Raw genomic sequence first — 27,994 nt, 5'->3', positions numbered from 1 at the left:
TTTCTGCACAGCTCTTGCACCAGTGGGATCAGTGTCCTGCCTGCTTGCATCCCCAGAAAACGTCCCTCCCATTTTCTGCGTCCGGTGACGTCAGCAAAACCACGTGTGTCTTGTTTTTAAAGGGAGGTTGTCGCTGTCAGACCTGCTCTTCTCTAGCCGGTGGGGACAGGAGGCAGACTTTGTTCCTAACTCCAACACCAACTTTCGTTAGGGACATTGCTGATCTTCTAGTGCACATTCTTTCTCCTACAACCCCACGTTGAAGTTTAAGGCTCTGAGAAGAAGTGCTTCTCAAGACCACCAGGTGACGATAGCCATGAAGTGGGGCTGGGTGCTTTTAGGGGTCTTCCTATCTCTGGGGACCCTGTCCTGGGGAGAAAAAGGCTTGGAGATCCCTGAGTACGACGGCAAAGATCGCGTCCATGACCTCACCGCCAAGAACTACAAGTCCATCATGAAGAAGTACGACGTGATGGTGATCTACTACCACAAACATGTGGAGGGGAACCGCAATGCCATGAAGCAGTTTCAGATAGAGGAGCTGTCGCTGGAGGTGGGTCCCCGCCAAAGCATGACAGTGGATGGATCTGTGGCTGATGTAGGGAAAGGGTCGTGGTGGGAAGAGGGGACGGGAGGTGGAGAATTTGGCTCCAGGTTGGGATTCCTGGATGCACTTAGCATTTCAGATACGTGAGGTTTGTGGATGTTGACAGATGATGAGGAAGGTAAACTGATCATGTGAGAACTGCGGGGTGAGGTGGGATTCTTGGACCACATGTATGATGAGGCTGGTGATGACTGGAAAGGGGGCAGGTTAGAGGATGAGGAGACGGGGGATCAGGAACCTGTCTTGGCTCGACCCTGGAAGGTCTGGCAGTTCTGGTTCTTTGCTGTTAAGAATCCTACGAAGTAGACGGTGTCGCCTCATGTGGTGATCACCCTGACTCTGGTTGTGGCCTTTTTGGATAACCAAGAACAATTTGACACTTTTTCTTTGAGATTGTTTCTTTGGCTGGCTTTTTAATCTCAGTTTAAAGGAGGCATTGCTGCCTTTTAGGAACTGTGAAGGCTTTTGAGATACAGACATCAACAACTTCTTTGTCATGGCCTTGTCACAGTCAAGAGCACCAAATCTTTCTCTCTCTAGAAGTTACCTGTTACCAAACAAGACAAACAACATGGTACAAATGATAAATGTACTATAAAAAGGTGTAAGTGAAGCAGGGTTTGGGTCTTTCTTCTTTCAACAACGTAATATTTATTATAATTGATGAAGATTTCAGCTCTTTTTAGTGATCCTGATCATTTGGCTCAGCTCAGTGAAAGCTTTTTTTTTTGCATCTGAACATCTCTTTATTGTACCAGCCAAAATTATTATAGTTTTACATTTTTCTTTAGTTTCCATTTTTATTTTAGTTTGACTTTTTGGCACAAGTTAACTTCCAAGGACTGTTTTCTAGTTCTGTTAAGATTTTTTTTTGTTTTTGTTTCAGTATTATTTTTATCTTTTTCTTATTTATTAATGTTTTTAATGTGGGCTGTAGCAAGATTGAAAAATATCAGGATAAGCATTGTGTGATAAAACCCAAGGCTTTACACCATTTTTAAAAAACTATTCACAGAGGAGGAAAAAAAAGATGTAAATTGTGAAATTGACATTTCTCCATTTTTTTTGTAAGTTAAATAAACTCTCCATACAAACCCTAAATCAATCAATCAATCAATAAAATGAGTGAAGAAATAAATTTCAAGTCTGAGTATGAAAAAAATTTGACATTTCTTATTTTTTTTTGTTAGTTAATCAAATTCCCCATACAAATGCATAATAGATAAATAAATAAACAAATAAATACATAAATAAAATGACTCAAGAAATCAATTTCAAATTTGTGTATGCAATAAACTGACATTAGTTAAATAAACTCTCCATTCAAACGCAATATAAATAAATAATAAATATGATTCAAGAAATAAATTTCAAGTTTGTGTATGATATATGTTTTTTTAGTTTGATAAATAAACTCCCCAAACAAATGCAAAATAAATGAATGGATAGAAAAATAAATAAATACAATGACCAAAGGAATACATTTCAAGTTTCTGTATGAGATGAATTGGCATTTCTTTTTTTTTTTTTTTTTTTTGTTAGTTTGATAAACTCTCCATCCAAAAGCAAAATAGATAAATAAATAAATAAAATGACTCAAGAAATAAACTTCAAGTTTCTGTATGGCATTATTTGACATCACTGAAATTTTTTTGTTAAAAAAACTCACCAAACAAATGTTAAATAAATAAACAAATAAATAGATAAATAAATAATTACTTAAATAAATAAATAAAAATATAAATTTGAAATCTGTGTATGAGATAAATTGACTTCTTTTTTTTCACTTTTTTTTAAAGATGCCAGCTTTAAGGTCCGGAGTTGTGTGTAACTTTTTAGGTTCCCCCATTAAGTAGATTTGTGCCGCCAAATGGTTTGTGAAAAAAGCCAGGTTAGGGTAAGTTAATGTAAAGAAGCCAACCTTCAGAGAGATTATTTTTTACACATTAAAGGTTAGAATTATTGCTTTTCAGTAATGTCCATATTTAATGCAGATAACTAATGGTTAACACAGCATCAAAAGTGTCCTTAGCTTTATCTTTAAAAAAAAAATAGTAAAAAAATTGAGATCCGCTGGTCCTGATATTATCCCCAAAATATTATGCATCCATATATTTCTTGAGACAACTTTCATAATCAGGGTTTCCCACTTTCTCTAATATACATTAAACAATTGTAGGGGTAAGACACTTGTTTACTATTGGTTCAATTTCCCAGTGGAACAGTTATTCATATCTTCAGACCAAGGCTCATACAAAGCCAGTAGACAACTCGTATCCATCAAGCTATGGATAGACAGTCAACATACGGCTTAAAACATATGCAATAAGACTCAACAGAAAGTTCACAAACAATGTTTTGCTGCGTCATTGGCTACACCAACTGTTGAAACTCTGACTGAACTGTCACTGATTGCTTTGGCACCTTTGAGTCAGGTACTTTTTGTTGCTTGAACTGATTCAGAGGAAATTCTTGTAGGATGGGAGAGTCTGAAAGGCCCCACTGTCGATGCACCTGGGCCCCACTGTCAGCCACCGTATACAGCACAGCAGCCCCCTGCCTGTCAGAGCAGCAGTGTCTTCTTACAGACACACAGTGTACCTTACACTAGCCTCCATAAGTCACCTCTGTAAATAGCCCAGGACAGCCCTGCATGCTTAGCAAGAGGCTAAAAGCTCTCCTGGGACAGGCAGGGAGTTTAGGGCCGTATCTCACCCCAACTGCTGGTCCCACTGCTCCGTCTGCTCTTCAGGCAACGCTCTTTTTACTGTTAGCTTTTACTACACGCTCCTGTGGGTACAGGCTGAAGTCCTAAACCATCATTTACACACCCAAGTCATTGGATCTGATCAATTTCCTCTTCCTGCTGCCAAGTCGGGCTTCTTGGCTCGAGGGAGGGATGCTTACTGGAGCAGGTCCCTGTTGGACTGTTACTCTGCTACTGACATGCTGCCAGTTGGTTGTGACCAATCAGCCAGCCAATGAGGAGAGAGCACATGAGGTGCTCAGAGGGGATGCTTAAAATAGCTGGTCATTACCACCTATGATTCAGGAAGTATGAATTATTCAAGTGTGGAGCTCAGGGAATCAAGTCTCGACTGCTTTTGTTTTAGACCTGGGCCGGAAACGGATGATTGGACGTGTCAGTCACGTTTCTTTTTCCAGGCATGGCAACTGGAGTATTTATGTCATGCATGAAGTATAATAATAAAAAAGAAAATGTAGATGTGTATGTAGTTTTTTTTTTTTGCAATGCTTTAACCAGAAGCAGTTTGGTTCTAGACCACATGAGACATATTTCTTACATCTCTCAGGTGTTTCTTTTGCTTTTTCTCATTTTCCTTAAGTGGTGCTGCCATTTTCCCCGCTGAGACTAAATGGCCTGTCTCTGTTTTCAAACCATAATTTCATCCTTGATACCATGGAAACAGCATCAGGTACATTTATAAAATTGTTATGAAGGATAATCTTGTGAAGGCTGTCGGGAGCAGATCGATTCAGATCGTCACAGCAGAAAACCTGAGGTCAAATGCAGACTCCTTCTCCACACTCCAACTCTAGTTGCTCAATCAAACTTCTTCCTAGTTGCTGGTGAAAAGTTGTGCACAATGTGCCAGCGAGATAGAAACCCTGACAGCCAGAGCAAGCCAGTAAACAACAGACTCAGCATTTTTTATGCTGTGGCTCCAAAAATACGTCCAACGTGTCACCTTTGACCCCAGGTGGAATTTTCTTAGTCTGTGAAAAATAATCCAGTGTGTCCTCTCTGCCGTGGAGGGCTGTGACACTCTCTGGGTCTGAAGGGTGGGCAGTGAAAAATGTCCACGTTGTGACTAAACCGTTTGCTGGATGAGAAATGACACCGTGTTGAATGCAGACCAATCTGAGTTGTTGAGTACATTTTGGCTTGGAATGTTTTGTACAAAAGTGCTTGAAGAGTCAGAACAAAGCTTATTAAGATGCACACAAATCAAAATTCAGCCATACATACTGATGACAAAGAGTTGAACATTTATTGCAGACGTCCCCACAGTTAGCTTAATCTGCTAAGGCTGCAAACAGCAACAAATGCAAAGAGTAGATGTTGTAAATGGACATCCATACAGGTTCAAGCTCCTGTGAATTTTTTTTTACTTGTTATGGAACAGACTGAAATTAAAACTCATGTTTTTAAATGAGCCCAAGACCACCAGGAACAACCAAAACAGTCATGTTTTAATGCTCTGAACTGTTGTCTTACAGTAGGTGTCAGGTAAGGTTATTACAAAAAAAAAACATGGCTTAAACACTTGAGATAAAGTGAAAGATTGAAAGATTTCACTGTTTTCTACATGTGATGTATATAAAAAAAAGAATGCAGTATATAGTAAGCACTGCATACTGCTTACTACTTTTTTTTGACCGTAGTATGTAATATGACTCTTCTGTTGAGTCTGGTTTTCAGTTTCTGATAGCAGATCTACAGTTGATGGATCTTTTTTTCTATGTCCAAATGTTCAACTTTATCATACGTGTAAAGAACAAACCATGGGTGCATCTTTCATAGTCCCACATTTCAGTGATCAACATGGAAAGAGATGGAGACGGATGAAGGAATTTATATCAACCAGTAGGGAAAAATAAAATAAAATGATAAGTAAAAATAAAAAATAATATAGTATAAAAAAAGTAACTAAATAGAGTTGAGCAAGGAAAGAGAATAGATATATTTCAGGGAGCAGTTTTGAAGAAAAATAAACAAATTATATATATATATATATATATATATATATATATATATATATATATATATATATATATATATATATATATATATATATATATATATATACACACACAATGTTGTCTTAATATCATAGAATATCATACAATATGATATATATATATATATATATATATATATATATATATATATATATATATATATATATATATATATATATATATATATACATATATATATACATATATATATATATATATATATATATATATATATATATATATACATATATATATATATATATATATATATATATATATATATATATATATATATATATATATATTTGCGGTTCGGGAAATATATATATATATATATATATATATATATATATATATATATATATATATATATATATATATATATATATATGGTTCGGGAAATGAATGAATGGAATATATAAGTATATAAAATATATATGTGTGAATTTATATACATATGGTCCATTTATAGTTTCAAAGGTTTTAGGTAAATGTTGAATTCATGTAGGAATTTGACAAGTAATTGGATGAGATTTTGTTTTGGAAAAGCAACACATTCAGGGAAAGATTTCAGTAAAAAATAACGAGACAATGTATTAAGGTTATATCACAGCAAAATGAAAGTTTTATGTTTTATGTGGCATCTAGTCTAAATTCGTTCTACAGGTTTATTTACCAGACACTTTTGTCCAAAGCAAAGTACAACACAAGCAATAATTTGCTACGAGTTATTTAGCTGTGGGATCTGCCATTAAGTGCAGTTTTTCTTTTTTTTTCTCAAGGACCCATGATCAAGGATCCAGGAAGTGATATTTGTGATAGGAGACTACGAGCACATATGCAGGACAGATTCAGATGTGTTCAACAGTGCTGCTGTGTCCACAGAGGGCGCCAAAGTTGACCAAACATTCCTCACACAAGCTTTAACCTCTTAAGACCAAAGCTTTTGATTCCCCTTGCTATTTGGGATACGTAAGACCTGATAAGTACAATAACTTAACTTTGATTTAATCATTTGTGTCATGAGTTCTCTACTAGTTGTTTGTTTGATTTGCTATTGCACTTAGATATGTTGGGGGTTTTTCACTAAAATGGTGTAATGTTGTGATTTCACCAAACAATGATGTGGGCAGTGTCCCTAAAAGTGGCTAATAGGTCAAAGCTTTAAAAAATGAAGGATCATGGGTCTGAGAGGCAAAAATGTAATGCCTACATATGTGGACGCTGGGTCTTAAGAGGTTAAGGTCAGATTAGTTGCGTGCAACTTAGACGTGTAACACCGCTGTACCCAATCTGATTGTTAAAAAAACGCTTGAAAGAATTGCTCTGACAACATTCTGTTGATTAGCAGAAGCAAAGTCTCACTCACAGAGAGCTCCATGTTCAGTTTGTCTAACAGCGCCCAGCGTGAAAGTTTTCAGTTCCTCTCCACGTCTGGCAGAGTGATTACAGGTGGTGAAAATTCAATCCTCACAAAGTGAAAACAACAATCTGTTGAGTGAACTGGAAGCCCTGATGAGTCGGTCCCAAAATAAACCACCTCACCTGCAGCACTTAAGCCCAAAATAGCCTCCACTATCAGGCCAAGTGCTGTGAAGCAGGAGTCGTTTCAGTTTATGATTAGTGTCTAACAGCCAGGGAATAAAAATGAGCAAACAAACGCTACAGGCTGCGACTTCGTTAATCAGTTGTTTCTTCATGTTGTACTTGTTAAATTAACATCGTAATAACATTTTCCTCCTCTCTCATGTTGTCAGTCTCTTCCTTTCATATCTGCTGGCTTCATTTCCTCACACACTCTCTCTGTGTGAACTCCGACCTTTGGCATACAGCAGAGTGTAACTGCCCGTCCTCATCAATCACTGGCCTCCACTCGGCTCGGGTTGCAGCGATCTTTTACTCACCACCTCTGTCCCTTCTTATAAGCACACACATTGTTGCTAGGGCACCAGAGATAGCAATAACTACACCCGATCCATCCTTTCTTTAATGTCATAGAGCACCCAGGAGAGAAGTAATACTGCTCATGTCATTCAAAGGACTTCAACAGATACTTATCTTCATTTTATACGTTTGAGGGATAAGAAGTATGTAGACAAAGAGATGTTAGGAAAAGGAAAGAGAAGGCAGAGCCAGTGCAAGAAGCTTGTTTCAGCTTGAAATGCCTCCTGTCTGGTTTGGCTGTATGCCCTACCTCCATGGACTCCCATTGCTTGGTGGGAGAGAGGAAATACAAGAGAAAGCAATGAGAAGGGATGTTGCTAGATGACAGGTGACAGGGAAGTAAGAGCCAAAGCGTTCAGCTTGTTCAGGCCTGACCTGGTCAGGCTGCATGCTCTACCTCCCTTTACACTCCCACTTAAATGCAGGATGTGCTTAGAAATAGACACATCTGTTAGAAAAAAAGGCAGAGAAGACAGTTCTGGGTAAGAAACGTGTTAGGCTAGAGCTCACTCTTACTGGGTTAGGCTGTATGCCCTACCTCCTGTTATTCCCCACATTCATGAGACAAGGAATAAGAATCGGGGTAGTTAACAAAGATAGTAGTGTGTAGAAAGACGTTGAGAAGAGGACACAAGTGATGGCGCCAGGCAAGAAGCCCAGTTGAGCTTGGACTAACTGCTACCTGGCTAGGCTGCATCCTCTACCTCCCCTGACTTCCCAACCTAATTTAAAGTGAGGGTATTTAAATTGTGGAAGAAAAGTGAACAGAAAAATGTCAGAAAATGAAAAAAAAAGGTAGTGCCAAGGCAAGACACCTATCTTAGTTTGGACTCACTTCTACCTGGCTACGCTGCTTGCTCTACCTCGCCTCACACGTTCACCCCCACATCTATGAGATTGAGAATTTGTTTTGAGGGACTTAACAGAGATAAAAGAATGTTACAAAGATGACAGGGTGGTAACGCCAGAGCTTGGACTCGCTCCTACATGGTTAGGCTGCATGCTCTACCTCCCCTCATTCCCTGACCTAATTTGGGAGGGGGATCTGAATTGTAAGAGACAACAGAGAGTCTGTTGAGAGCTGTTAGAGACAGAACAAAAGAGGCAGTGCAATACAGAGAAGCCTGACTGAACACTGCCTGGTTAAGCTGCATGCTCTACCTCATTGGACGTCCACACTGAAACAAGGGATAACATGAAGAAAGATACAGAAAACAAAAATAATTCATGAGAGGATGCTGAAAAGAGGGCAGAGAAAGTAGCGCTAGAGCCAAAATGTTGTTCGATGGACTCATTGCTGCCTGGTAAGGCTGAATGCTCTACCTACCCCTTACTTCCATATTATAAAAGTAGTCATTGTCAAACCATCAATTATCCCACTAACCTTATCTGTTGATGACTGGTTGGGCAATTTTTCAAGTAAGACAAAGGCAAAAATGACAAATGTCAAGCCTTTAGAACATCAGAGTCTTATAATAAACCAGTGATCTCTCGTGTTTCAGAGGCTTCTTATTCGTCGTTACCGATCTCCATTCATCTTCTGAGAGATCTGAGGAAAGGTCAGACCGTTTCTGTGGAAACCATTATACAAACTGACTGCTGGAGCTCACCTCCTTTCACCAGAACAATAAATTTCATCCTTACATTTTTAATGGCTGTGGATACTATTCATGAAGAGAATCGGGGGGATGGGTGCTAATATCACAGGTGCTATTTGTAGCTATGCTCTTTGGACTGTTGGTTTACTGTTGTGCAACCAAAATCTCTGACTGGGATTCTGGATTTTTTACCTAAACAAAAACATCTTATTGGTTGATTCAAGTCGCAAAGCCAGTAGTACTTTCCATTTCCTGTTATTAGCAACACTGTTGTCAAGTTGTGTAAAGCAGCTAACGTTCATAGATCCTCTCTTTCCTTCACTGCTCTCCATCTCAACCCCCAACGAACAATGTGGAAGAGACACTAAATTAAGAACTCATCTGTCAGAGATGATGTAATTAAAAGTGACAGCAGTTATGTTTAGATCGTGTCCTTGGTGTTATTCTCTGACGACATCCCATCAGTGTCAATGTGTCGCTGGCTTGTTGTGTGCGAGGAGCCTCCTGGTAATAGAAGATTTTGCATTTTGATTTTAAGAGTCCCAGCTGCTGGACCCCATGTGATGTGGACCATTCAGAGAAAGAGCCAGTTCCCATCACTACTGAGGACATAGAGCTCAGAATGACCCTTTGGTGTTGTGAAGAGGTGCACTGATCGGGTTTGTGAAACTGCTGTTTTCAAGTAGAGTTTTGTACCAGCACTACAACCAAGTGTGAATCATCTCTTCAGCCTCTTTGTGGCAACATGAATTGAAACATTTTCTCTGGTTTTGTGAAAAGTCACATCGGTTGCAGCCCCTCTCTCAGGCGGCTGAATAGAGAGGAGAGTTTACAAAAGCAGCCTCGACAGAAGAGTTTGGTAAAAACATGAAATGGCTTCATTATCACTGGTGCTACTCGGACACTGTTTTCCTCTGTGTTTATCCACACAAGGGGATACCTGAACCCTGTCTTACATCTGAAATACATAGAGCAATTAGCCTGAATCCAGACTGTTTGAGCGCAAAGTGTCACTGTGTATTGTACAAAACCATAAGTCCATCTGTTTTCATCCACTTATCCAAGATCAAGTCATGGGTCTTGACAAATCTAGGCGAGTAGGGCAAGTCAATCAAGACTTCCTATTCCTCTGCATCATTTTCCAGCTCCTTCGATGGAGTGCAGAGGTGTCCACGGCTTGAAGGGACTTAAAACACCTCAACCTAGCCAGGTCCTGGAGGCTTAATCAAGTGCCAGAGCAACTTCAGCTGACTTCAACCGATGCAAAAAAGAATCTAAAGTGTTCCATTTAGTCTTCTACCATCTAGGGTTTTTTGGTTGGAGACAACACTTATGGGGTCGCACACACGACAAATAACAACATTTCTCCACATTTAGCTCTAAAACATCACTTTTTCTACAGATTTAGAGAAATATTTGTGCAATTTATTTGTCAAATATTATATATATAAATGTGGAATGATTTTGATACCTGTTATGAATGAATGTCCTGATTCTAAATATTTCGCTACGTTTCTAAACATTTAGTTTCATTCTGAATATTTAGCTAAGACTAAACATTTATCAAATATTTCAAGATATTTGCTAAGATTTTTAGAAATAAAGTCAAGATTTCTAAATCTTAAGTAAAGATTTTTAAATATTAAGCTGACATGCTAATTCACTCGCCTGCCGATAGTACCAAAATAAAAGTTGGAGGAAGGGATTTTGAGAATGTCAAACTCTACTTCTGCAATGTCGGCCATCTTCAACAGCGCCATCACAGCACTTGGTACGTTCATCTTCTAACAGCTGATTTAGCCGACTGACTTTGACCTTCTCAAAATCCGCTTGGCTGGATCGCTTCCTCCAACTTTTATTCTGGTACTTCCGGTGGGAGTGGAAATTTGCCTATTAGCTAAATATTTAGAAATCGTACCTCAAGATTTTGAAAACTTGACTTCATATTTAAATTCAAAGAAATAAGAAAAAAAAAAGTCTGATTATTATCTAAGTGTGATGAAATTTGCGGACCTCTAAAGTGAAGTGTTACCAAAATCTTTGCTCGAGATTTAGAAATGTTTGCTTAAGATTTAGTCTTAGCTAAATATTAAGAATCAGGACATTCATTCATAACATTTATAAACAACATTCAACATTTAGATAAAATATTCAACATTTATGTAAAATATTTGTAAAACATATTTCACAAATATTTCCCTGAATCTGCAGAAAAAAGTGACAATTTAGAGCTAAATGTGGAGAAACAATATTTGCAGTGTGCGTCCATAGACTTAAAAAATGGACGTCCGCTTGCTCAGCTCGAAGTGAGGTCTCCACAAAAACTGCTCCCCCTGGTGGCTGGCTGCAGTATAGGTTCAAAAATACTGCTTTCCAGCCATTCCAGATGGGCTGTGGTCAAACTTTAAAAAATTAATACACCTGGTAGAAATGTTTCTCACGTCTGATTGTTGTGGTGATTTGAAGATATCATTTGGCTGTCTTGTATTCAAGTCCTCTTTTTCTGAGAAGTTTTGTTTTCATTAGTTATACGAGGTTAAAAACGAGGCTTAACGTCATGTTTAACGATGATTGACAGCTGCTGTTGTAGTGTATTTTTTGGGGGGAATTGTAAAATATGTCCGGTTACAAACCGTACAATGATAAATGGCGGAGCCACACTGTCCACTCTATATACCGTCTATGTGTGCGTCCCATAAACCCTCCCTGGTTTTGGGATAGGCCCTTAAGGTACCATGCCTGGTCACCCAAACAAAAATCAGTGCCCCAATTTGGCCACCCAAGTCAAAAACTCTGGCTCCACCTTTGACCATTAGTTGAACCCAAGCATCAGTTTACAAATAGCGTAGCTTAGCACAAACCAAACTGTGAAAATAATCTATAGCATGAATCAGGGTTAGGGTCAGGGTTTTGGGGGTAAAACTACCTGAACCCCGACCTTCCAAATAACAGACCTGCTCTTCTTTAGTAAAACGTGTTGCTTTGAACACCAGCAGGCTTTTACATAACACAAAAACAAGCTCAGCGAAAGCCTCTGAGTGTAATATTTGAGATTGTTAAGTGCCATGTTTGTAATGAGGCTTATTGCTGTCACAGATGGTTCCAGACACTTCTGCTCTCACAGTTTGTCGTGGTGAATCAGCTTGTGTGCCTGTGAGATTTCTGAGAGCTTTCCATGCTTTTCGTCATGTCCCCGTGACACCACGGTGAGCTGATAAAAAATAATAAAGTGAGTCAACAACAGGGGCTGAGGTGTGCATTTTATTTACAAAAATAGTTTTCATATATCAGATACAGGGCAGAGACACAAGGCGGTGGTGGAAAGTCAGAGTATGTTTTATACAATACTGTATCTGAATCTTTCATGACCACCTCGGTGCAGTGTTATGTAACAGCCTGCCGGAGAACGTCCTGATGTGTTACAGCAGCCATTACTAATTCACAATCTGGCTGGGGGGAAAAGCTGCCTGAACTTCTAATTTTGCACAGATCCCAGGACGGCTCCTTATACAGGAAGACAGGAAATAGTGCTGCTTTAAAAACCTTTTAATCTCCTTTAATTTCACAGATTCAACTTTCATTACTCGGGGTGCAGCAGGGGAAACTTTTGGAGGGATGATGGGGTGACTTTTTGCTTTTGCAGTGGTGCGGATCGCCCACTGTTTCTGCATGATTAATGAGTTAATATTCAAGCTCGGGAGCTTTTTTTTTTTGTATATGGTACCCAATTTATTACACTAACTTTTATAGCAAAACATATTCTACAGTAAGGTGTCAGCTTTGCTTTTAAAATGCTTTTCCTACAGAGCAGTAATGCGTCTCCACTAGTTGTTTTCCATAGATAAAAATACATTTTTCTGCCAGTTAACGACTAACTAATCCCAACAGTGATTGTTGACATGGTATTTAGTCGGGTCATTTTGTGACCGTGGTGAGCGAAGGTCTGTTACTCAATGGATTTGTCGTTTAGGATGGCTTAGGCGAATTTGAAAACAGCCTGCATATACATCTTTGTTCCAGTGGTTTCCATGGTGATGGTAAATCTCCATTCATTTAAATGGGAGCAAAATAAAGGAATCTATTCATTTCCATTGGTCTAAAACTGCAAAAAAAGTTAATATAGCCAAAAAAATTGTGATATATACCTGAAAAGTCATAGCAGCAAAGTTATTTTAATGCAATCAACAAGTGTTTACACATAAACAACTACTTTATTGACTTCAGATTTTATATCTGTGAACTTTAACTGTACATTATTCAATTCATCATGAGCAGAGCTTTCATTATAACCCTATAGAGACTCAGTTACAAAACTGAAAAAAAGTGCGCCAAAAATGGCGAAAACTCCCCCCAAAAACCCTAAAAAACACCCAAAATGGCAGCCATCTTGAATTTGAAGGTTAAAACAAGGTCAAATCATTATGTAACCCTGAAATATGTATCTCTTTACAAAAATAAGGTCTGAAAACATGTATTGTCCATCATTGAAGGTCAAGTCTTTAAAAAGATAATTTCCACCACAGCCATTTTGGATTTTGGACTCAAAAAACATTTCCCTGCCATTTTTTTTTGTTTCTAAGCCATTCTAGATGACAAATCCATTGAGAAACGTTCCTTTACTCACTGCAGTCACGTTTTGGTCCAAAATTACCCAACTAGTTAACAGATTTGCGTCATTATTTGCTCCGTTGACAGTTTGCAATCAACCTGTGGCTAAGCCACGCCCCCTCCATTCACTCTGACTAGAGGCTGCGCTTTGCTTCCCACACGAACGTGACATGCGGAAATGAGACGCACAAGATCCGCATAAAAGAAAGCATGAGGCTTTTATACTTTTTAACACTTGGCACAGCATCCGTTGGTGTCCATCCCCAAACTGCAGGGGGCGCTGTATCACAAGCATATGTCTACCAGAGTACTGGCTTTGTTTACAACATGACATATGTCCGCATTTTCCCACCACGAAGGATTTACCACTGGGCTATCACGGTGACCTCTGTGTGAAGAGTCATACAGATGCCTGTAGTTCTGCACTTCAACCACTAGGAGATACCGTTCTTCCGCCATCTTGTCCGCATGTCTCTGTCCGGCAGGTTAGAAATTTTCAGGTGTAAAATGGAGCGCGTGAGGGGGCGTAGGTCAACGTGTCAAGCATAAATCAGCCTTAACAGTGACAGGAGCTATGACAAGTGTCCCAGTAGGAAACATTTCTCAGGATGCTGTTGATGATTTTTGGAGACAGAAAGATCACAGATCATCTTTCAGTCACCAAGTCCACATTGGAGGGAAATATGAATCATTTTATTGTTGAGAAAGTTGATAAAAAGCTTCAGTTACAACCTTTTACACAGCATCTGGTTAGCATTAGCATCTCAGACAACAAGATAAAGGATCAGCATTGGTCAGGACAAAAATATAACATCCTGCAGGATTTACACTGAATCATTCAGCACAACGTTTACCAACCTTTTGTTTTATCTCGGCTATTACAGATAAGCTGAAGAAGCTAAACTCCAGAAGCTAATGTTAGCTTAACTAGAGCCCTTTGGACAACAGCTAACAATGATGTACGATCACCAAAGAACAAATACTAAGGCCAATGGACTCCCAACAAACAAAGAGACATGATGAACAATGCAGCTAGGCGCTAACGTTAGGCTAACTTTAGCTAACATTGGTGAAAATCCCAAAGCGTTTGTCAGACTTTATATTTCTTTACAGCAAAGTCTCAAACTGCTGCCTCAAATACAGTGTCAGCTTACTTTAGAGCAGATGGAGACATCTTTCTTCATCCGATTCACATAAAGTTGATGTTGTGGTTGACCGCACAAGTTTATCCAAAAAAGTTGAGCCTCTCAGAGCACAAAATCTCAGAAAAAAAAACAAAACAAATACAACTGATCAAAAACTGACTTTCTGCAAAGCACCTGATTGTACTCTTAATTCACTTGTGAATTTAATTCTATTTCTATCTGTGTTTGAACACAACATTCAGTCTTTCCTGTCTGGCCTCCCTAAAAAAAATCAGCATCCCGTCAAAAAATTCTGCAACAGTTTCTGATCAAACCCACGTTTAGGGTTGATTCATTCTTAAACTCAACAAAAACTGATCTGACATCATCTTGCAAAAGGATGTTTTCATTGAAGGAGTTGGAGATGCAGATGCACCATGCGTGCACTTTCCTCAACAGCTTTGAATATTCATACCCCTGACATGAATATTAATGCCAGCAGAGAAAGTTATCCTTTTTCTCAGCTGGTGAAGAACTCGTCCTCTGGGTTCTCAATGAGTGACTTATATCATCGGCTGACGCACACAAACAAATGTGTGACTCATCAGCTGCTAAACCACAAAAGAAACGGCTAAACAATTCAGATTTAGAGCGGTGATGAAGAATGGAATGGTTGGGCCACTTCTTGTACCCTGAACAAGTCTCGTGAACTCTAACTTTTGCCATTTCTGAAATTACTCAAGCATAGAGGGGTCTGAAAAACTGAATGTACATGTTGAAAAATGGCGTGCAGATTACTGTGATTACACTTCTGCTTTAAAGCTTCTTTCTCCAAACCTGAAATGTCTCAGGATGCCTGCTGAGCTCCTGTGGCACTAACTCTAACACTTATCCAGTAGAAAAGGTCAGCTCTATATGAAGAGAGAGGACTTGTGTTGCAGAGGCTGTTGGAAGTTTTGAAATCTTGGCATTTGGTAAAAAAAAAAAAACAGACCTGGCACTTGTGTGATGAAGATTTTTCTGATATCTAAACTATGAGGTTAATTTTTCCTCATGGAAATGAATGATTCTTTCCAAGTTGAACCAAAGAAACCGACTCATTGAGCACACCTCACAGGATGGAGTTCAGCGAGTATGCAAGAAAGGTCGTATTGCAAGAAATGTGACCCAGCTGGTGCCCTGAAGAGCCACCGCCCTCTCCTTGCTCATCATTTAGTGCCAACTCACCGTGGCACTCTGCCCTCATCTTGTGTCACCTGACGGGCTGACACTGACTGGGCATCGGGAATTGGAGCCAAGGGGTTTCTCCTTTGGCCTTGTGCACTTAGATGCCCAGATGGATCTGGTTTTGTCAGGCAACAGATCAGAAATAGAGTCAGTGGATCAAATATTTGTGGGGTACTTGATTCAAAGCTCAGGCGTCATGACAGCAAATGCACAATGATCTTTCATCTTTGATGCTCAGAGAGTTATCAGCAAATCTGAAGGACCTTTTCGGGCAATAAGGAGATCATACACTCACCGGCCACTTTATTAGGTAGACCTTGCTGGTACCTTAATCCTTGGTGGCACAGATTCAACAAGGTCCTGGAAACATTCCTCAGAGAGTTTGGTCCATATTGACATGATAGCATCACACAGTTGCTGCAGATTTGTCGTCTGAACATCCATGATGAGAATCTCCCGTTCCACCACATCCCAAAGGTGCTCTATTGGATTGAGATCTGGGGACTGTGGAGGACATTTGAGTACAGGGAACTCATTGTCATGTTGAAGAAAGCAGTCTGAGATGATTCCAGCTTTATGACATGGAGCGTTATCCTGCTGGAAGTAGCCATCAGAAGATGGGTACACTGTGCTCATAAAGGGATGGACATGGTCAGCAACAATACTCAGGTAGGCTGTGGACTTTAAACCATGCTCAGATGGTACTAAGGGGCCCAAAGTGAGCCAAGAAAATCTCCCCCACACCATTACACCAGCAGCAGCAGCTTGAACCGTTGATACAAGGCAGGATGGATCCATGCTTTCATGTTGTTGAGGCCAAATTCTGACCCTACCATCTGAATGTGGAGCAGAAATCCAGACTCATCAGACCAGGCAACGTTTTTCCAATCTTCTATTGTCTAGTTTTGGTGTTGCTGTGTGAATTGTAGCCTCAGTTTCCTGTTCTTAGCTGACAGGAGGGTCACCCGGTGTGGTCTTCTGCTGCTGTAGCCCATCTGCCTCAAGGTTGGACGTGTTGTGTGTTCAGAGATGCTCTTCTGCAGACCTCGGTTGTAACCAGTGGTTATTTGAGTTACTGTTGCCTTTCTATCAGCTCCAACCAGTCTGTCCATTCTCCTCTGACCTCTGGCATCAACAAGGCATTTTGTCCCACAGAACTGCTGCTCACTGGATATTTTCTCTTTTTGGGACCATTCTCTGTAAACCCTAGAGATGGTTGTGGGTTAAAATCCCAGTAGATCAGCAGTTTCTGAAATACTCAGACCAACAACCATGCTACGTTCAAAGTCCCTTAAATCACCTTTCTTCCCCATTCTGATGCTCGCTTTGAACTGCAGCAGATCGTCTTCACCATGTCTACATGAATAAATGCATTGAGCTGCTGCCATGTGATTGGCTGATTAGAATTTTGTGTTAACGAGCAGTTGGACAGGTGTGCCTAATAAAGTGGCCGCTGAGTGTATAAGGTCCTTTCATGGTGAGTTTTTATTTGCTGACTTTTTTATTCAGATAATCTAACGGAGAGATACAACTATCGTCTGCATAGAAGTTGAACTGCATGTTATTCTAATGAGAGAGTATGACAATGTTTGAAACAAGGAACACATGTGGACCAAGTATTGATCTTTGAGGTATGCCACTTCAAGAGACTTGAGCGGGAATCCAGATTGACAGACAGCAAGGAGATTAAGCTCATACGACAAACACCAGAAAGCAGAAACGGGAGATGTTTGAGTGAGCGGTGTGTTGTGTGTCTTTTTTCCATTCATCACCACCAGCCCGGCCTGCCTTCCTCCTTTCTCCACGCCCATTCCTATATGTAACAGATCTTACCCTTCTTTTCTGCTCACAACATGCTTTCTCACTCACCCTTATATAGCTTTGCTTACCACTCCACGGCAAGCACCAACAACCTCTTATAAATACCCCAAGTGTGACAAATATGGCCATGTCCTGCCGCTCAGGGAAGAGGAGGATATAGGAACAGCTTTAGGGGTTAGCTGCAGACACATGCATTGAATGTGTTTCTCTGGAACTTGGCAATGGCTCCTCTGAAATTTTCTTTAGACCAGCTCTTCTGTGGAGTCGTTGCTTTACATGAGCTTTTGTAATAAAGTCCTTGACTTTGCTTGAGCATGGGTTATATAAAATGAAAGAATGCACCATGAACAAAGCTACATTCTTCTGAAGTACGCCAGTCAAGTGCTTTTTTTTTTTTCTGATACCAAGATCTACACTGTTGAACCCTGTCTTATTATTGTTGTAGAGTTGAGACAGTATGTCTTTGAAGTGTTTCTGTTTCTGTATCACTTTACTTCCATTCAGTGTTTGAAAAGGTTGAGAAATGTTTTCAATCACTACTGCTTGATGCAAACTATTCAGTAACTGTCTTATTTGTTGTATTAAGCCTCGTTCACACTCATTAAGCATTACCCTGGGACCTCGTGTGATATAGCATTTCACAAACAAAGAAAAAAATAAAGAAGAGCTGAACAGACTGTTGGTATTCGAGGTTATTTGGAATTTAAACAACAAAAATGGAGGGCAAATTGAAGTTGTATCAATTAGTGTAATGATGAAATGCCAATTTGTGCAAAATTACTCAAAGCTTTTGCTTTTGCATAAATTAAACGAGGTCCTAAGTTCATGACAGTCTGGTAATACCTTTATTTACTCCCATATCAAGCATCTTTAATCAGTATACCTATTATAATTAAGCTCAATACTGTTTATAATAGTAAATCAGAGTATCATAAATAAGGATGGGTATCAAGGAATATTGATTTTTGGTACTGGTACTTTAACAAGTATTTCATGTTATGAAATGCTGGGCAAACTGACATAGGTCAATACGTCAAGAGCAAAGGCTGACACCAGGAACACACCAGATGTGTCTAGGGTCCTTGGACTGTGTGAACCGTGATTTTCCCCGGTGATGATCCACTTCCCGTTCATTAATTTTTGTAAATTGATGCATCACATGTCCTGCATCCAAGAAAAACAGGAGTCTTGTGTATATAGACCTGAGGGCTCTGACTTGCTGGGAGACAATGAAGCGAAGTCAGTGGGAAGTGACGCTTCATCTTGAACAGAAACTTTTCAGACACATTGCAGAAGCGGAGATAGATCCGACTGATTTTTGACCAAAAGTTTGGGCTCACTGCAAAGTTTAATCTAGTGGCATCTACATTCAATTCACAGAGCGGGCTAACTCCCAAACCTTGTCCAACATTTGCCGGTCCAACATCTCACAAAACGGAAGTAGAGTCGAATGTTTGAGGGTTTTGATTGCTCCAACAGCAATGCTGCAGGTGGAATTGTTAATTTATGGAGATTATCTACACAAGTTCCCAAATTTGTGGCCAGAGAAGCTATGAAATGAAAGAAAATTAATAAAAATCACAATATCTTTTCACAGCTTTTTATGACCTAATTAGTTTTGCCCTAAATTAGAGCAAGAAGTAACAAAAGAAGTACGGTTAAGTGTAGGATAGTGTAAAAGAGAAAAGGACAGAGGAAAGAGCTGGGAACAAAGAGAAAGTAGGAAATGACTTGCAGGAAAGGCCGTGGGATTGACCCAAAACCTGGCCTGTTCAAGGGTCAACCACCAGGCCATTCGAGTACCCCAAATTCAAATCTACAGAGCTGCCTGGAAAATGCTCAAAGCAGGATTGATACCAGTACCAGTATCAATAGAATCCTGATGATACCCATCTTTGGTCATAAACCATGTATCAAACTGATTATAAATGCTTTATGGGACTTAAAGTTAAGTGTTCCAGACATTCATGTGTGTATTTGGCTTTAATCATCCTCGTACATTATCAGTGTTTTGAGTTTGGACCTATTCTGTCTCCTGTGAAGGCCACTCCGATATGTTGTAAACCTGGAGGCTGTGACTATTGTGCTTTGCCCTAAAGCGTTACCTCTTCTTGCAGTTGACAACAATCCAAGCAGCCAAAATTTTTCAGGTATGTTCAGGTCTGCCTCTTTGTGTCTGCAAAGCTCGGCTGTGAAACAGAGATCCCCCCCTGCTGCTGCGGTACCTGCTGATTGTTCACGTCCACTCCTTGACTGCAGTTTGGTCAAAGAGATGAAATCAGACGGAGCAAAGAAGCGGCGAATGACCAGCGGAGACTGAACTGCTTTCAAAGCGGCTTTGGCTGTGCCAGAGTCTATATTTGATTGTATCTTTGTATGCCATGGTGAACAGATTGATAGGCACAGTGAAAATGTATGAAGAAGGCTGCCTTCTAACCTATTAATCAAGCTTCACCATTTACATCCATTCATCTTTTTCCTCTTTAACCTCCATTGATGCAAAATTACTTAACCACGATTAAAAAACTAAAACATTTTCGACTTAAAACATTTAAATTCATTCAATTTAGAGCTAGAGGTTTAATCAATAAACAAGTTCAAAATGAAATAAATGGCCAGTTTTATTTCCAGCTTTGTGAGAAGAAGCAGTTAGCTTATGTTAGCTTAGCATAGCATAAATTGATATACTAAAACTAGGAGTAGACTGTGTTTTACCCATTGATATTTGATCAAGATTCACTTCTATATAATTTTAGGTTTAAAAAAATGCATTTTTTACTTTTTGATTGTAAAGCATAAATAATAAATGTAGGCTAGCATTAGCGATGCAAACATTACTTGACGGTCAAATTAATAAAATGTTCAACTAAAACTTTGTACATAGGCTTAAGTCATGTAAATTTCTAATTTTAGAAAATTATTGAAAAAGACAGGACGAAAGAAGCTAGTTAAGCTAACATGCAGCCAGCTGTACCCTTAATTTTTTTTAATTACAATCTATGAGACATTCAAATCTAAGCAGATTGAGCTTATACTGTTGACATGGTCAAATATTTTTTTAATGATTTAGTCAAATTAGTTGAACGTAAGCAACTTAAAAAGGAAGTGTTCATGTAACCGTTACATCATGATTATCTTTCCTCGGTTTTTTTCAGGACAGATGATTTAAAACAAGACTAGCAAAACACATTCTCCCTCCTTAAAGACCAAATGAATGGATGGCATTAAAGATCGCTAGTTAGCAGCAACTTAGCACACTGTTAGAAATCATACCGCACAAGCTATATGTGCTGTTGCTTTGAGGCATTTGGCCGTTCATGTTTTTATCAGTTTTGCATTGCTGCTTTGCAAGCTGCTAAAATGAGCTTCTGTCAGTAGAGGTTCACTGGCTTCAGGAATTCAAAAAGAAACAAGAGCCACAAAGAAAATGAATCTTTATTTACAAAGTAACACAAGCACTGAACAGAGTTGTAAACATCTTTGACACTTTAAGGATAAAGTTCAATTCACAAAAAATAAAAAAATTGGAACACTTAAGAATTCACATTTTTTTCTTTGATTTATTCTTCATCTACTGTTTAGCATCTCAAAATGTGCACATACGTTTCACCCTATGTCAGTATTAATCAATAAAATTTTTGAACAATTATTATTTCATTTAAAAAAAATGTAAATGCACATTTAAAATCTATCTCTTATTTAACTGTACATAAAATTTTTGCAGTAGTATTGCATTTTTTTATTTGGCTTATTTGTTTTTGCATTTATAGAATTCTGACAAATACTTGCACAGCTGCTATGCACATGAGAGACATTTGAACAGAATTTTCCAATACAAATTCTTTATCTTACATTGCAAAATGTAAACATTTTTGCTATTTTTTTCAGACCCCAATAAACAGTTTGGACATTTTCACCATTTGATATTACAATAAAAAAAATGTACATTGTTCATCTAAAAATTTTGCACATTACTTTTTGGAACATCTTTTGGTGCACACAAAAAAATCAGACAACTTCTGTTGCTCATGCAAGTTTTAAGAAATGTTGCCAAACTTGAAAATTTGAAGGTTGAATTTTTGCGTATTGAAAGTTGCACACCAGTTGAAAAACTTAGATCACTGCAGACTTCACATATTGTTGAATAAATTTTTCACACATTCATTGTTGTAAGTCAGAAAATTAAACTATTACAAATGTTAATTTTTGAACATTTATTATTTTATTAAAAAAAATGTAAATACACATTTTTGCATTTATAGAATTCAGACAAATACTTGCACAGCTGCTTTGCACATAAAAGACATTTGAAAAAAAAATTCCAATACAAATTTATCTTACATTGCAAAATATAAACTTTTTTTGCTCATTTTTTTAGACCCAAATAAACATTTTGGACATTTTTCACCATTTGATAATACAATAAAAAATGTACATGTGTTATTGTTCATTTAAAAATTTGCACATGAATTTTTTCAACTTATGCAAGTTTTTAGAAATTTTGCCAAACTTGAAAATATTGTCAGTTGAATTTTTGCATATTGAAAGTTGCATAACTGTTTTAAAAAAAAAAAAACTCAGAACACTGTACACTACACATAATGTTGAACACATTTTCACACATTCATTGTTGCAAATCAGAAAAATCAAATTATTACAAATGTAAATTTTTGAAATCTACTTTTTTGTACAGTCTTCATTCAGTGAAGTAATGGAAGCAGATTTCACATACGCTTGCAGCGTCAATACGTTAGCGCATGCCTGCAGCAGCTTCACTGTGAGCTCCTCGCCTTTCCACCACACCTGTCACCGCGTCTCTTCCCCCTTGACATAGTTGGCTCAAGTTCTGCCCCTCTTGTTCTTCTGGAAACCCTGCTGTCCCTGCTCCTCTCACGCTGGCTATGAGGGCTGTCAATTGTTGGCTTCAATTTCACTCCGATTTAGAAAGTGCAAGGCAGCAATCCAGCGCTTTCTTGCTTTCAAGGCTTTGAAATGAAATGTCAAGGGGTGCCCGGAGTACATGAAACTGAAAGTGCTGTTTTGTCAGAGTTGAGGCATACTGGAGCTTCTTTCATTTGTGAACTGTTTTGATCGGGCAAAAGACAGAAAGATACTCAATACAGCTTCCTCTGTATCCCCCCCCCTCTCTGTCTATTCGTCTCTTCTTCTCTGTCACCCTAACCAGCTTGCAGCCCAAGTGTTGGACGATCTTGACGATGAGGACATAGGATTCGGCCTGGTGGATGAAAAGAAGGACTCCGCTGTTGCCAAGAAGCTGGGTGAGCTTGCCAGTCACTCACAGAGACCTTGCTGGTGGAAACATTGCCTAATTGATACCAGCAGGGAAAAAATAAAAAGCTTTGGCTTAGTGTGAATCGTCTGTTTTTATCAAGTCTCACCCTTTTTTTTCCAAAGCCTTTCCTGGCTGTTTGAGTCACTTCATTTAACAACCGATGCAACAGTTTCTCTCAGATTCCAAGAATAACATCTTGGTTTGGTTGTGAGCAGACAACACCATGAAACCCAAACACTGGAATTAAATCTCAACTCTTACCTTTTCCTCTAATATTTCTCGATTTTTTGAAATTGGATTATTCTTTATGAACATTCTGCGTGCTGTGAAGTAAGGGTGGATGTCTGAGGCCTGCTGCTGGGTAGACAACAAGTTAAGCAATCCTGCCCTCAAGTGTTGACCAAAGATATTGCAGCTTCTATGTACCAGCAGTTCATAATGACACTGGAGGACAAAATACTTTTTTTCTCAGAAGATCCAAACAAGAGTCGGTAGAAAAAAAAAAAGTTGTTTGCCAGTGGCATTGCCATTTTTGGGGGTCACTCAAAAGGTCAGATGGGTGAAGGTTGGAATAACTTCTCTTTCTTCACAGGTCTGGAGGAAGTGGAGAGCATCTACATCTTTGCTGACAATGAGATCATTGAGTACGATGGAGAGCTGGCTGCAGACACCCTGGTGGAGTTCCTCTATGATGTAAGTCATGTGGTGTAGGAAGAGTCAAACCTTCACCCTAACCCTGGGATGTATTTACGTATTAATCACCTTCCTGTTTCTCATCAGGTGATTGAAGACCCCGTGGAGATCATCGATAACGAGCGTGAGCTGAAGGGTTTCTACAACAACGATGAGGTCATCAAGCTGGTCGGCTATTTCAAGAGCGAGAAATCCCCCCGTTAGTTAAAGTTTATTAACTGGAATCAGAGCTTGAAAAAAATAATCTATTTTGATTTGTAATGATGACGCTGTTTGTCCCCTTCCAGACTTCATTGAGTATGATGACGCAGCTGAAGAGTTCCACCCCTTCGTCAAGTTCTTCGCCACATTTGACTCAAAGGTTTGAAGTGTTTGTTTGGGCGTTAGTGTTGATTCACATTCGTGGGGATAAAACACAAAGCTGGTCACAAGTCGTATAAATCTAAGGAACCTCTCACATCATTCTCCTATCAACAACTGACATGAGTAATCATCAACACTTAACTCTGTAAGGCTGTGTTTCAAAAAACAACCTTATTAGCTTGCGCAAGACAACAGTTAGCTTTAGCTTCTGACTGGTTGTGTTATGGGTTAGATAAAGTTTTAGGAAAACCCATAAACCAGGGAAGCCAACGCCAACACATAAAGTGTGGAAAGAAGGAGGGACCGATTTTAGGGACTGGTTTCATAAAAGAGAGAAACATAGCGAGGATTAGCTCACCTGGGTTCCGGAGTACAGTGACAGACCGGCTGGTGGTGTTGAGGGAAGCGTCCAGCCCCAGCGTTGTTGTCAGAGATCAGATTTTATTAAAAGTAGCTGAGTCTGAACAAAAAGCAAAAGGGTTTCACACCAGTAATCCCAAAGTGTGTCTCCAGAGCATGTCCAGAGCATCAATCCTGGCCTTTCCTCACAGCTGGAGCCACTTCTCTAGATTACCATGTGACCAGGAATGATGCGTTCAAAGACTCAAGGAAACACAGTAACTCTTCATTGCTTATACAAACACTTTATTTCTGTTATGAAACCAGTCTATGAGACATTTATTATATAGACTTTCTTCATCATCATTTATGTGAACATGTTAGAGTTAGCTAGTTCCCAACTGTATTCCCTTGCCAATTATTAAAGTAAGCTAAGCATTAGCATTAGCATTCATTGATAGCAGGTGATGTTTGTCTTGTTATGTAACAAGGCATGTGCTAGCAGTTTTAAGCCTCTCCTAAGAAAACTATACACTACGCAAGCTAAGATAGCTTGATGTTAGCTTAAAGTGTAAATCTAATGCCACTGTTTAACTTTCAAAGTTACATAAACTTCTGCTGAACAATAACTCAAGAATCATTTCAAAGCCTGTATGTTTTATACAATATGACAAAGAGCAAAGTATTAACTCTTTCATATCCCACAACTCTACTAAACCATAACGTTAGCATTTAGTGACTTCCTAGCTTACTATTATTTTTTGTTTATGGCTAATGAAACCTAATGTTTTGTCTCTAAATATTTTGATATTGATTGTTTCTTAGTTGCAGGCCAGCCAAAAAATGTTGAAACATTTGAATCACAACAGAATGATGATCAAACAGAATTTCAGTTTCCCACCCTGAGAATGATGTCACCAAAACCATATTAGGTCACACACATTATCTGTGTAATTTAGTTCCCAATCTGTTCTTTAAATATTTCTTTTACAGTCTAAAGACTTTTTCGTCATGTCTAATCTGGTCGTCTCGTAACATTATTCCAGATCGCAAAGAAGCTGAAGCTGAAGATGAATGAGGTTGATTTCTATGAGCCGTTCATGGAGGAACCCGTCACCATTCCTGGAAAGCCTTACGTCGAGTCTGAGCTTGTTGAGTACATCGAACAGCACGACAGGTGAGACGCTTATCTAATACCTTTTATCAAATATTTATAAGGACTTAGTGATGGTATATGTGTTAGGAATAGATTAGACCCACTTTGACCTCTGGTGTCACTCTGAAACCTAAAGTTATGACCGACCCCATCAAAGGCACCCGCATCAAACATCAATATCTTGACTTTCCAAATTTCAGGCCCACTTTGAGGAAGCTTGAGCCTCACAGCATGTACGAGATCTGGGTAAGATATGTGAATTTTCCTTGTTTAAATTCAATTTTATGTCATCTTTGAGAATAAACAACCTTGTCTGCTTTCACAGGAGGACGACATTGATGGAGAGCACATCGTTGCCTTTGCAGAGGAAGACGACCCAGGTAAACTTCCTCCTTTTTAACAGCAGCACTGACACTTTCAAATATGAAGCCATTGCTCAAGAGCATCTGGAACAGTGTCTAAGCTAACACTTGACGTTTTGCCTCAGATGGTTTTGAATTCCTGGAAATCCTGAAGGAGGTGGCTCGCGAGAACACTGACAACCCCAACCTCAGCATCATCTGGATCGACCCCGACAATTTCCCCCTGGTATGAAACCGCATGCATGGACTATTAGGAATTTCATTGGATAATCCAAAGCATTCTTATCGTACTCATCCAACTATTCAACATTAGGCCGTAAGTCTTAAGGAAGACGACCCAAGTGAACTTCCAGGCCTAACCATGCCTTTGTTTCTCTATCTCTTCCAGCTGGTGCCCTACTGGGAGAAGACCTTCCACATTGACCTCTCTTCTCCTCAGATTGGTGTTGTTGATGTTGAAGACGTAAGCAACATTTCTGTTCCCTACATTATAAGAAGTGTAAACACCAAAAAGTCATTTAGGATGTCAGTACAACCATCAAACAACATTTCCTTCAAGGAAATGGGCTCAAGTCCCAAGTGAAACCAAAAGTCAGAGTTCAGAAAATGAAGAAGTTGAGGTTTCCTGTCACTAGATTTCACTTCCTGCATCTGCGGTTTCCTGGAAGCACTGAAATCAGATTAAAAACCACAATCTTTTTGATACCTGAGGAAGTTTGGTTTCAAAACCTACACGAATTGTTTTAGATTGACCACAGTTTCCGGCATGACGGCCAAGGTTTGGTAACATTTGAGAGTTTTGTTTTGTGGGGAAATGACTTTCGTACGTCTCCCCTGCAGGCCGACAGCGTGTGGATGGAAATGGACGACGAGGACGAGATGCCCACAGCTGATGAGCTCGAGCAGTGGATCGAGGACGTACTGTCAGGAAAGATCGACCCAGATGATGATGATGAGGACGAAGACGACGATGACGACGATGATGATGATGATGACGACGACGATGATGATGATGATGACGATGACGACGACGATGATGACGATGACGACGACGATGATGATGATGATGATGATGATGATGACGATGACGATGATGACGATGACGACGATGACGATGATGATGACGACGACGATGAATAAATTCTAACTAACATCTGTAACATCAGTTTTTAAGCCAGTGATGGTAAAACCCAAAAGAAACACCAATTTTTTTACACCTCAAAGCAAACACACTCTGTGCCTGTTTGCTTCCTGTATGGTTTCCTGCAAGGGACAAAAATAGTGAACCAATGGAAACCTATTACTGTCAGGCGGGGGGAGCATTTGTAACTCTGTTGATGAACAGGGTTCTAGTTCCTTTGTTACTATCTTAAAACATGCTGACTTCTCACCTCTAAGTTTCACAATGAATGTGCTAACAGCGGCTAACATCCCTGACCTTTTTTTTTTTTTTACATGAAGTCACAGACTGGGGCTGACCCCATTCACAGTTCCTCTAATAACTGTTAACCTGTTTCAATGTTTTCTACTTAATGAAGGGAAGAAACAATGTTTTTGTTGTACTGTTTTTAAGGAAAATTAACCTTAATTCACTAGACAGTCTTAAGATCTTTACAACCTTGGAAAAGTGTCAGAAAATGAAGAAAATCTCAACATAAATTGTTTCTGCTCTCGTATTAAAATGAAATAGGAAACTGTTTTAAAAAAACACAACTCTGTTTCAGTCATTACTGTCTGTGTGAAGTTATTTTGTGATTTTAAGCTTTTCATATGTAAGTTTCTATAGAAGTGTTTTTTTGTTTCTCATTTTTTTTTTTTTTTTTTTTTGGCTTAACATTTCAAGACACTTTACGTTACTAAACAAGTCACACTCCTGTATTATAAATATATATATATATATATATATATATATATATATATATATATATATATATATATATAAATACTTCTTCAAACAATGACAAACACTGTTGAAAGAATTCTCCAGAATTACATCAAACATAATTGATTTTAGTTTGGAACTGAATGAATGAAAAAATAAAATAAAATTAAATAAAATAAATTAATTTATATATCTATCTATCTATCTATATAT

At 38.9% G+C, this 27,994-nt stretch overlaps 1 protein-coding gene across 2 annotated transcripts; it reads left to right on the top strand.

Annotated features, from left to right (window-relative positions):
- Positions 1 to 172: 172 nt before the first annotated feature.
- On the top strand, positions 173 to 27,389 carry casq1b (calsequestrin 1b). 2 transcript variants are annotated; one of them, XM_074661837.1, is made up of 11 exons: positions 173 to 553; positions 22,879 to 22,972; positions 23,579 to 23,679; positions 23,767 to 23,878; positions 23,967 to 24,040; positions 25,428 to 25,558; positions 25,738 to 25,783; positions 25,863 to 25,917; positions 26,025 to 26,125; positions 26,288 to 26,362; positions 26,740 to 27,389. In XM_074661837.1, the coding sequence occupies exons 1-11, from the start codon at positions 317 to 319 to the stop codon at positions 27,037 to 27,039; spliced, it is 1,326 nt and encodes a 441-aa protein (XP_074517938.1). In that variant the 5' UTR covers positions 173 to 316; the 3' UTR covers positions 27,040 to 27,389. The 2 variants fall into 2 exon arrangements, with proteins under 2 accessions (XP_074517938.1, XP_074517939.1); XM_074661838.1 differs by lacking the exons at positions 173 to 553; positions 22,879 to 22,972 and adding an exon at positions 23,296 to 23,473.
- The last annotated feature ends 605 nt before the right edge of the window (positions 27,390 to 27,994 follow it).

The sequence above is a fragment of the Halichoeres trimaculatus genome, unplaced genomic scaffold (genome assembly GCF_033239565.1).
Source record: "Halichoeres trimaculatus isolate MK-OKI-2021-1 unplaced genomic scaffold, fHalTri1.1 fHalTri1_scaffold_22, whole genome shotgun sequence".
Classification (NCBI taxonomy): Eukaryota; Metazoa; Chordata; class Actinopteri; order Labriformes; family Labridae; genus Halichoeres; species Halichoeres trimaculatus.
This window is presented reverse-complemented; position numbering and strand designations above follow the sequence as displayed.

Coding starts and splice junctions, on each gene's coding strand:
- casq1b (XM_074661837.1), top strand. CDS start 317: ATGAAGTGGGGCTGGGTGCTTTTAGGGGTCTTCCTATCTCTGGGGACC. Junction 23,680..23,766: donor TGGTGGAGTTCCTCTATGAT/GTAAGTCATGTG, acceptor GTTTCTCATCAG/GTGATTGAAGACCCCGTGGA. Junction 25,918..26,024: donor TGCAGAGGAAGACGACCCAG/GTAAACTTCCTC, acceptor GTTTTGCCTCAG/ATGGTTTTGAATTCCTGGAA.